Here is a 10,577-nt window from a genome sequence, read left to right on the forward strand (position 1 = left end):
CGCCCCTGCCGAGCGCATCGGCCAATCAGATCTAGGGTTCCACATTCTAAGGAGGTCAACACAAACGTACCCAATCAGCGTCAACTTTCTTCCCCTCAGCCCCCGGTTCACCAATCGGAGAAGGGCACACAAGGCCCGGGTCTTAAAGAGACAGGCACAAAGCGCCCCTTCGGCAGCGCTGCCTGCCCGGCCGCGAGCCCGCCCCGCCAGCGAGCAGTGAGGGGGCGGGGCTATTTCTGCCCCGCCCACCGCTGGGCGGGTCCATCCGGGGCCGATGGCGGCGCTTCCGCTGCGTGAGGGGGCGGCGGGCGCGGGGCAGGATGAACTACATGCCGGGCACGGCCAGCCTCATCCAGGACATCGACAGTGAGTCCGCCCCGCCCCCCCGCCGGGCCCCCCCCCCCCCCCCCGGGCCCCCGCCCCCCGCGGACCCCCCCCCCCCTCGGCCCCCCGCCGGGCCCCGCCCCCTCCTCGGGCCCCCGCCCCCTCGGACCCCCCCTCGGCCCCCCGCCGGGCCCCGCCCCCTCCTCGGGCCCCCCCCCCGCCGGGCCCCGCCCCCTCCTCGGGCCCCCCCCCCCCGGGCCCCCCCCCCGGGCCCCCCCCCCCTCCCCCGCCCCCCGGGCCCCCCCCCCCGCCCCCCCCCCCTCCTCGGGCCCCCGCCCCCCCCCCCCCGCCCCCCCCCCGGGCCCCCCCCCCTCGGCCCCCCCCCCGCCGGCCCCCCCCCGCCCCCTCCCCCCCCTCCTCGGCCCCCCTCCTGGCCCCGCCCCCTCACTCTCTCGGTCTCGGCCCCGCCCCCTCCCAGCCTCCCCCGCCGGGCCCCGCCCCCTCCTTGGCCCACGGCTCCCACTGGGCTTCTGGCCCCCACTTTCCCGGCGGCCCCCTTCTCCTCAGCCCCCTTCCACTGGGCTCCGTGGGCCCCCCCTCCCGACTCCCCCGCAGGTCCTGCCGCTTCCTCTGCCCCGTTCCCGCACCCCTCTCCCCACTGGTGCGGGGAAAAAATTGGTTGAGCAAAAACAATTTTAAAAAAGGCACCAAAAAGGAGCGACTGCGCCTTTAAATCCCCTCCGCCCCCACCAGGCATGGCAGGGGGCGAATGTCCCAAGCGGCCTTCCCGCCGAGAACATGTTCCCTAGTTTCTGGTTGTTGTTTTTTTTTTAACAAAACAGAAGCCGCAAATACCGGACTGTCTGGGCCGATCCTGGACACCTGGCAACCCTAGCCCTGGGGCCACACCAGCCTGGGCCCTGCCACCCCTCCCTGTCGGGGTGCAGCCGTGGGCCCGCACGGACTGTTCCCATAGCAGTGTCGGCAGCCCCATGTCTGACCCTTCCTCAGGCTGAGCCTGGCCACTTCCCCCCAGTCCTGGCTCTGGGGACCTGCCCTGCCCCAAAACGGAAGGTCGGATCCATTTCGGCCAGTGGGGATCATGCGGTGTGTCCGGCGGGTGCTGATTTCATATCTCTTCCAGAAAAACACTTGGTCCTCCTTCGAGATGGTAGAACACTAATAGGATATTTACGAAGCATCGATCAGTTTGGTACGTGAGCAAGTGGCCTCGTTCTTAGTCTAAACCGTCTCTGCCTCATGCATAGAACCCTGCAAATCCACAGTTATTGGCTTTATATCCATGCGTATCTGCATCTGCAAATATCCACTGCTCAGTGTTATGGATTTGGATGCAAACTTTGTATCTGGACCCCTACAAATCTGTAGATGTCCACTTTATATTTGCAGGTGTCCACATCCATGGATCATATTTTTAGATGCAGCTACCATAAATCCACTGTTTATAGTTCTTCAGCAGACAGTGCTGAAAGCTGCTGTTCCATGGGTAATGCATGTGTGTCACAAGCCTTTGGCCTGAGGCAAATAGAAGTCATCTTGGAAAAGTTACAGTTGCCGAAGCCAGTCCCTGAGGTGAGGACAGGTTATTGCTAGTAATCAGCGTTGGTCTCCATGGTGCTGCTGCTTGGAGGTGTTTGCTGACAGATGTTACAGTGGCTGCTGCTCTCAATGCTGGAGAGGGGCAAGGGAGGCTATTTCATTGTGTGTTTGACTTTTAATTCTCCCTCTCTGCTCAGACATTCCCTAGCCCCCTTTTGGTATGTTCCACTCCCCTTCTTGATTGCAAAAACCTTTGCACGTCAGAACTCAATAGCTCTGGAAAGGCTTCTCGTTTCAAAATCGGTGAAAATGTTTTATCATTTTAAACCAGGGGTCGGCAGTCTTTTCAAACTGAAGAGCCAAACGACATCAACACTCAGAACAAGCGGCCAACAAAGAGCCGCATCACAATGCCTGTCTACCTGACTGAAAATATTCGACTTCATGATACTGATAATTGACATGAGGCTCAATCGGAGCATAAATGAAACCTCGTACTCCCAGACTTATTCAATGGGGTTTCTGCTGCTGCGTCTTTTCGCACATTTCTTTGATGTTTACATCACAACTGGTCACATTCAGGTTCATGCCGCATTCAAACTACACGAGTCACGGCGCATTTTTAAAATTTTGAATTCATTTTTCATTTTAATGTGAAAAGTGGCATGTGTTTTGGGACTGACACGAGCCGGATTTGGTTCCATGCTGAGCCAGATTTGGCTTGAGAGCCACAGGTTGCAGACCCCTGGTTTAAAGACCTTGACTCACCCCTAGGGGGAGCCAGGCACCTCCCAAACAGTGCTCTGAGAGCCGAGAGGAGCTGAGTGGATGGCCAGTTTGGCTGGAACAGACTAATGCAGCCACCTCTCTGAAACCTGTCAGTCTGCATGACACTGGTGAAAACAGAGCAGAGTAGGTGCTGCAGTGCGGGACGGTGACTCGGGGCGGGGGGGAGGCACGTGGCAGAGATCTTACACCATGCACATCCCTGCTTTGCCCAGCTGTGAGTCGAGATCTCTTCACGCTGCCCCTCCCTCTGGGTCCAGCCCTGGCAGAGAGAATCGCCAGGTGTGCTGCAGCTGCAGTGGCTCCTAGCATGAAACTCTCGGGGGTGGGAGGCAAGGCAGTCTCTGGAAGGCTGCAGGTGCAGCCCGTGGAGATCAAGATGAGTCTGTCTCCTCCCTGCAGGGATGCAGGGCAAGCCCCCCTTTGACCCAGCCATGCCAAAGCCCCATGCAGACACTGCGCTGCTGGGAAGATTAGCCAGGAATGATCTTTATCCCCACTTCACTGAGGCACCCAGCAGACATAACCCACCCAAGACCTGTGCCAGAGCCAGGCCCTCTTGGCTCCCCCCACCCTGCATCGCTCTCCGTCTGGGCTGCTACAGATGGGACCCGGCAGGCCACCAACCAAGATGACCCTGCTTGTGTGTTTGGCTGAAATGAGGGAGCGGTGGAGGGCTGAGGTTAAATTCAGTGCTAGGTTTGGTTACGTGGGCCAGGCTGGTGACTTAAATGCAGCACGATCACCCAAATGATGCTTCGATACAGTGTTGGCTGTTCATTCTGCTGCGCAATAGCTAGGTTTTAAGGATGGGCAGAGCTCGGGTGTAGGAATGCAGAGAGAGAGGGTGCTGCCGTTACGCTTGATCACAGCGCAACTGGGAGAACATTTTACTGCAAGATCTCTGAACAAAAGCCAGTGGAACAGAAAATCTCCCCTTCGGATAAAGATATGCTGACTTCATTGTGCACAGCATGCTTGGATCTCATGAGTTTCCTGTTTCATCTGTTTCCTGTGTGATCTTGTGGAGGGTAACAGATGCACAAGCTAGAATCATAGTGCTGATTTTGTCATGTGCTGATCATAAACAGTATTGCACATTTCCTCAATGCCGAACAATCAAGTCTTAAGAGCACTGGTGCTAGAGAGCGGTGTGACTTGAAGTCTACATTTATGTTGTAAAGCATGCTGCTCCTTATAGCTGAGCCCTGGCATTGCAAACATTCTTATCTGTATAATCTCTCCCCTTGTGTTTACCTGCAGGGGAGTATCTGGTTTGCTTCAAGATAGGCTAGTTTAAGACTTAGCTTACCAGATACTGGGTTTTATATATGCAGTACATTTAAATTTGATTGGTAATAAAAACCCAGCCTTTAATAAACTATGCTGAAGTAAAAAAGAACACGTCAGGATGTTCTTACTTTCTATGGTTCATTAAAGCCCCATAAAAGCTGGCTAATTTCTTCCCTTACTAATTTTTTTGCCTACTTTTAATTGGCAAATGCTGACCTCTTTTCTCTTTCGGTGGACGTTGCATGAACAATTGTAATGAGCCTGGGACGGCTGCAATTGAAATAGCCACTTAAGATGAAACATCTTGGTCTTTGCCCCAGAATCAACAGTCGAGTTAGTACAGCTCCCGGACCGTGTGACACTTAATTGGTGCTGCAGATGGAGCACTGTGTTTGTTTTCATACTGCTTCTACAAACACCGGTGCCTTCAACGTTCACAGACCTAAAACCACACACGTTTCGCCTTTGCAGTGTTTTCCCCTTTTGGCTTCTGACTTAGGCACCTTTGACCCTGCACGTACGGAGTGTTCAGTTTGATAGTACAGGAAAAATAAGATGCGGGGAACCTCCAACCAGCACGTGCAAGAGCTCGTAGAAGGGGTGCAAGTGAATAGCAAAGAATCGTCCCTCTTGAGCAGTGCCCTCCGTGGGCTGGGCTGCGTGTGGGGGGGCAGGTCCCTCGCGTGGCACTTTGGTGTCTTAGACTTGTGCCGTGCTGCCGCTTGTAGGAGGCAGCCCAGAGTCCCATCCCGCTGCGTTGCAATGGGTCTGGTGCCTGGCAGGGTAGCCTGAGAGTCAGGTGATCCATTCTCTGTTCCTGCATCTGGCACAGACTTTGCTCCTCCCGGCCAGGGCCTTGTCTCTCAAGGTCCCGTGCCCACGTGAGGCTAGTTCCGATTAAGGCAGGGTGTGGATGAGAACAGATGGACTCTTCCTCGCTATCTGTGGGGATGCTCTAATTCGGAGTCCAAGTGCCTGGTTCTGACCTGGCTTCCCCCCAAACGGCCTAAGCTAATTCCGCTAGTGGGGCTTTTCCCGGCCATCCCTTGTAGGGAAGGCGTAGTCTGGGAGCTTTTCAAGGCAGGACCGGCCTCCCACTGGGGCTGGACAGCACCTAGCCCGGCGGCGTTGGCTCCTCCAGTGCGATGCAGCACAGCAAGTGAGAAACGGGGGCAGCTGGGGCAGGACTGATTTTTGCACCTGCCCCGCGGGGGCGGCTGACGCTCCATTGCCTTTTGCTGTGGACACAGCCACAAACCTGTATTCTCCCTCCCTTGAACGCTGCAGCAAACCTGGTGTTGCACCAGACGGTGGAGCGCATTCATGTGGGCAAAAAGTACGGCGACATCCCTCGAGGCATCTTCGTGGTGAGAGGCGAGAACGTCGTCCTGCTGGGAGAAATCGTGAGTGAGCCTTTTGGGTGCCACCGGGCTGCAGCCCCTTGATGTGAGCGGTGCTGCCAGCGAGCCTGAGGCTGGAGGCAGGTCCGGTCGCCAGCTGGCCGCAGCTCGCCCCCTCTGTCCGTGTTGGGACAGGCCTGCCGCGAGCCGGTCGCAAGGAATCCTGGACCCTGGCTTGCGGCATGTGCCGTTGCGCAGGCCAAGGGCCGACCCTAGGGCTGGGGGGGCCTGAGCTTTCATGGTCCCTTCAGTCCTGGCTCTTTCCCACGTGGCTTTTGGCCTAAGAGGAGGCGAGTGCTAACGCTGCCTGGCTTGTGCTGGGGGGTTAATCCTGCAGCGGGGGGGCATCCAGGGATGGGCGCAGAGGGGGCGTGAGAACTGAGTTGCTCTGGCTCTCAGGGGCCTTCCGCCCCGTTACCTCTTCGTAGGTGCTCGCAGGTGGGTGCTCAGTCAGGTGCCCGGGGTCGGGCTCTCGCGGCCTTTGTGCAGCCCGATACTGTCAGATTTCCCGGGACCCCCTTCCTCTAGGGCAGCGCTGGGATGTGTCTCGGGGGGCGGGGGCTGGCCGGGGCACGTGGATTCTTGAGCAGGGCTGTTAACACACCGCCTGTGGGCCGGGCAGCGCTGCATGAAGCGCTTTCTGTTCCGTCCCCTGCGGTGGGGCAGAGCCTCCGACCTCGCTGCTCGCTCCCTCCCTCCGACAGCCCTGACCGGCGTGTCTCTCACAGGACCTGGAGAAGGAGAGCGACACGCCGCTGCAGCAGGTGTCCATCGAGGAGATCCTGGAGGAGCAGCGCGTGGAGCAGCAAGCCAAGCAGGAGTCGGAGAAGCTGAAAGTGCAGGCGCTCAAGGAGCGGGGTCTCTCCATCCCGCGGGCAGACACTCTGGATGAGTATTAGACGTCCTGCCCGTCGGGCGAGTCGTCGTGTCCGAGCAAGCAGGGCTCCTGCGTTTAGCCCGCGGTTGGCCAGAGGGTGCGGGGGTCTGAGCGGAAAGGCTGGGTTGGATTTCATTTGGGCTTCTCTGTTTTCCGGGCGCAGCGGCTCTAGCAATCATGTCACTGTCTTCACCAAATCCCAGTGTGTGAGGGATGAAGGGGTCTGAAGAGCCTGCGCCCCGGGGCAGCGCCGATGGGCGTGCGGGAGCCAAATCTTAAGTTTGTTTTGTTTTCACATGTGACTTTGGGGGGAAGTGCCCCTCAGCATGGAAATAAACCCTGGGCCCTGCCGGTGTAGTCCGCAGCCGCTTGTCTTGGAATCGGCTTTGTTTTCTGGGCTGTCGCCACGGAGCAGCCGGCCCGGCGTGCTGCTGATCGCCAGCGGGAGCTTGCCGCCACACAGCCGCCTTCAGACCCGGAGGGCCGAGGAGCCCATGGAAGTCGGAAGCATGTTTCCTTCTGGCTTGGTGGAGGGGCAGGATTGGGCCCTTGCTGGGGGGAGCAGGCAGCTGGAGCTCTAGCGGGAAGAGCAGGCGACGGCTCACGGCAGCCAGGCGAATGGCTGGGGGCAGCGGAACAGAGTCTGCTCCTACGGTATTAATGGCCAAGAGGCTCCTTGTCACCCACTCTGCCCTGGCAAGTATGAGCTGCCCCTTCATTGTCAGGCTGCAGCAGCTGAGCCATGGAACCCGCCCGCTCTCCGTTAGCTGCGTCTCACCTGGGCTGTGCCGCACGTCCCCAGCTGCCTTCCTCTGGGCCAGCCCGTCCGGTGTCTCCTTACACGGGTCCTGTGCTGAGCGGCCCAGGGCAGGCACTAGAACGAGCTCAGGACAGCAGAGGACGCCTGCTGGGCTGCTCCGCGATCTCCGGCTGCCCCGCCCAGCCCGGGCCTGATGTTACGAGCCCTCTGCCGCCCAGCAGGGCACGGTGACTGGCAGCGAGAAGAGGGTTTTGCTGGGGGCGGCTTGGGAGGCTTTTTGCTGTAAACGCCACAAAGGGCAGACCAGCCTGTCGCGAGAGGAGCAGGTCTTGTCTCCCGATGGCGCTGCTGCTCCGAGGCTGGTGTGCTCTTCTAGAGGGCTGGTAGGACGCTGGGCCCTGTGCCACTGGCTGCAAGCTCTAGCAGACAGGCAGCGGCCAGGCTGTGCTTGGGGAGCTGTCCGGGTGGTTTCGGTGGAGCTAGAGGCAGCGCCCAGAGATTCCCAGGACAATCAGGTCAGTCTGGCAGCAGGAGTTCCTGCGGTTGCCATTCTGTGTCCCGCTCCCCGTGCTTGTGCAACTAGGGCAGCCCTGCAGCAGCAGGCGTGCAGCGGGGGGACTGTATAATGCCTGAACCACGCGCTGGGCCGACTCCCCTGTGAAAGCGTGGTAGGAAACTAACTGCTAGGGCAGGGCTGGTCCTGGTAAAGGTATAAATGACTTAAGCCAGTGCGATTTCTTTATCTGCCTTTCAGAGCGTGGCAGTGCTAATGGGAGCCCTGTCCCATAGCTGAGCACCAGACGCACGCTGGCCGGGGACTGTCTCCGTTATAAGCCACGCTTGGCCAGTGGGAAAAAGTTCTTCCTGCTCCAGAGTCTGTGAATTCTGCAGCCTAATCAGTTGGCAGGCTGTGAAGTTCCTGTAAATGGAAACAATTCTGCAAAGAGGAAGTAGCCTCTTTTCCTCCGGTAGCGCCTAGCCATTCCTTCCAGTGGGAATAACACAGCTCCTGGTTTGGAGAGTGCAAGGGGCAAATTTTCCTACTGGTTTGTAGATGCCCAATCACTCTGTGAAACTACAGCCCCTTGTGCCCCAAGGAGGAAGAAAAACGAGGAAGAGGAGAGTGAAATTACGGCCTTTGTTACAGTTCTGTGCCCATAGTACTAATTCCTTCTGCATGGCAAACAGTGAGAATTCAGACAATCAGAGTTGTCACGCCAACTGAGCGTTATTTTATTGCAAATCTGTCATCTTGACCAAACAAAAGCCCATCAAGAAGGTTTTCTGTGTATATCCCATAGTGCTGCAGGGAAATGTTTTCAAGTAAACAGCTGTTTTGTTTGGAATCTACTGTGGAAACATTTCTGTAGGTTTCATAGAATCATAGCTCTGAATCATAGCGCTGGAAGGGGCCGTGAGAGGTCATCAAGTCCAGTCCCTTGAGTGGCTTTTTTCTGTGTAGATTAAACATCTTCAGGAGCAACACAAGCTAAAGTGAAAAGAAGCATTCTTACTTCAGAAGTAGGGGTGTCCAGACGGGTACAACACCATGGCTGCTGCTATAGTGCGCTCTCTTGTGCAAGAAAATATGCAAATGCAAAGTGGTGAATATCGCTGTACCTCATTTGCATCCTTAATGACTAAAAACCTCCTTTTGTGCAAGAGCCGTTCTGCCGGTTTTTTTCAGGAGGGGGTTTTTGTGCAAAAAGGAGCAGGGGAGATGGCTCCTATGGGTTTAGTCACAGCTGATGTTAAACCCACCCAAAACACTTTCCCGATTACACCTGGTTTTCGATTATATCGTGTTTTTTAAGTTGCAAGTGGCCTTTCTCGTTCGTGGGAACAGATTAACAATATGCCTGAATTAAGTTTGGCTCCTCTTGAACACTAGAGGGGTTTGCAGCTGATGTCACCGATAGGGAGGATCGCTCAGGTGCACTTTGGGCATAAAATAAATGCCGCTCTGTATCTGTGTGGTTCAGACCATCCTGCTGCGGCCTTTGGAGTCGCTGTTCAATGTTGGCATCTTGACCAAATTGGGTCCACTTGAGTTCTGTGAAAATCATCCCAGGAGTGGCGGGAGGGAGGCTTGGAAAGGAGCCCGCTGGATGCACTGCGCTGACGCTAGCCGGATCAGAGGCCATGAAGGTGGAGGAGCCTGCGGAAAGCATTCGTGGGCCAGGCCCCTTTCCCAGGGCAGGTTCATTACCTACACGGTGGCCTCTTTCTTCAGGCCCCTCAGTGTATTTCAGCAGGACTTCAGCTTCCTATTTAGCATGAATTCCCTTCCCCCTGTCGGTCCTCTTTACATCCTCTGGTGCCATCCTCTGGCATCTCCTGCCTCAGTGGTACTAATTTGGCTACTGGGCCTCCAGGGTACAAGCAAAACCCCCAACGCTGCCGGGGGAGGTGAACAGAGTGGTGCTGGGAGTGTGCAGCCTTTTCCATGATTCCTAAAAATCCCCCACTTAGGGTGAGCCAGTTTGGGGAACCGAGGCAGCACTGGTTGTGAGAGGCTGAGCCAGGGACTGTGGAAAGGCCACTAGGGCTGGGAGCAGGGTTCCCTGTAAGCTGGTGCTTGGGTGGCTGCCCAGCTGATTAGAAGACCACCTCCAGTGGCCACAACCGGCAACATTCGTTTCTACTGGTGGTGCACATTTGCGCTTGCCTCAGTGCATGCAACAAAATGTATTCCATGCATGGATGGGAAAAATTAGAGGGAACATGGTGTGTGTGTCCAGCTACCTTAATTTAAACAAATAGAAACTTCCCAGCAGTAGTGATGACAGGGGAGTGCTCTCAGTTCTTGTGCTGGGAGGCTTGCCACACGGCCGTTGGCGTCAGTTCTGTACAGAGCACTGTTCTCAGCTCTGCCAGCCACAGCTGAATGCCCCTTTCCAAATGCTCTGTCTGAGAAGTGAGCGGATGACTTGGTAGGCCGAGGAGACCTTGCTTTCCTGCTGCCCTGGCCAGGCTGGGCGAGCAGAGTTAGGTTGTCAGGGTGTGTCTGGGGTGTGCACAGCCGGCCCCCACCCACCCTGCAGTGCTGCATCCAGCATAGTGGGGACCTTATCTCACTGGGGCAGCCTGGCTGGAATGGGGCCATCCTTAGCTTGCAAACATGAATGCAAACCATGGGAAGCTAGTGCAGGCTGGGGGAGCAGGCGGGAGGGGGGAGGGGCTCGCTGGGGTCAGTGCAGGCTAGGGGAGCAGGCGTGGGGGAGGGGCTGGCTGGGGCTAGTGCAACCTGGGGGAGCAGGCGGGGGGCTGGATGGAGCGAGTGCAGCCTGGGGGAGTAGGAGGGGGCTGGCTGGAGTTTTGGGGGGGGCTGGCTGGAGTTAGTGCAGCCTGGGGGAGCAGGCGGGGGGGGCTGGCTGGAGCTAGTGCAGCCTGGGGGAGCAGACGGGGGGGCTGGCTGGAGCTTGGGGGGGCTGCAGCTAGTGCAGCCTAGGGGGGGAGCGGTGCCCCGGGAGGGGGCGGCTGAACTACGTTTCCCAGGGTGCCTTTGGGCTCCCAGGTTGAGTTTGTTGGGGGGGCGGGGGAGTTACATAAAGCCTAGTGCGTCGCTCCCCTGGCC

General features: G+C 57.5%; 1 protein-coding gene across 2 annotated transcripts; it reads left to right on the forward strand.

Annotated features, from left to right (window-relative positions):
- The first annotated feature begins 209 nt into the window (after positions 1-209).
- On the forward strand, positions 210-6,604 carry LSM1 (LSM1 homolog, mRNA degradation associated). Of its 2 annotated transcripts, XM_075911088.2 has the most exons (4): positions 210-366; positions 1,469-1,537; positions 5,251-5,366; positions 6,092-6,604. In XM_075911088.2, exons 1-4 carry the CDS (start codon positions 321-323, stop codon positions 6,260-6,262), a joined length of 402 nt encoding a protein of 133 aa, XP_075767203.1. In that variant the 5' UTR covers positions 210-320; the 3' UTR covers positions 6,263-6,604. The 2 variants fall into 2 exon arrangements, with proteins under 2 accessions (XP_075767203.1, XP_075767204.1); XM_075911089.2 differs by lacking the exon at positions 1,469-1,537 and having other exon boundaries at positions 237-366.
- The last annotated feature ends 3,973 nt before the right edge of the window (positions 6,605-10,577 follow it).

This window comes from Pelodiscus sinensis, chromosome 28, assembly GCF_052426305.1.
Source record: "Pelodiscus sinensis isolate ZL-2025 chromosome 28, ASM5242630v1, whole genome shotgun sequence".
Classification (NCBI taxonomy): Eukaryota; Metazoa; Chordata; order Testudines; family Trionychidae; genus Pelodiscus; species Pelodiscus sinensis.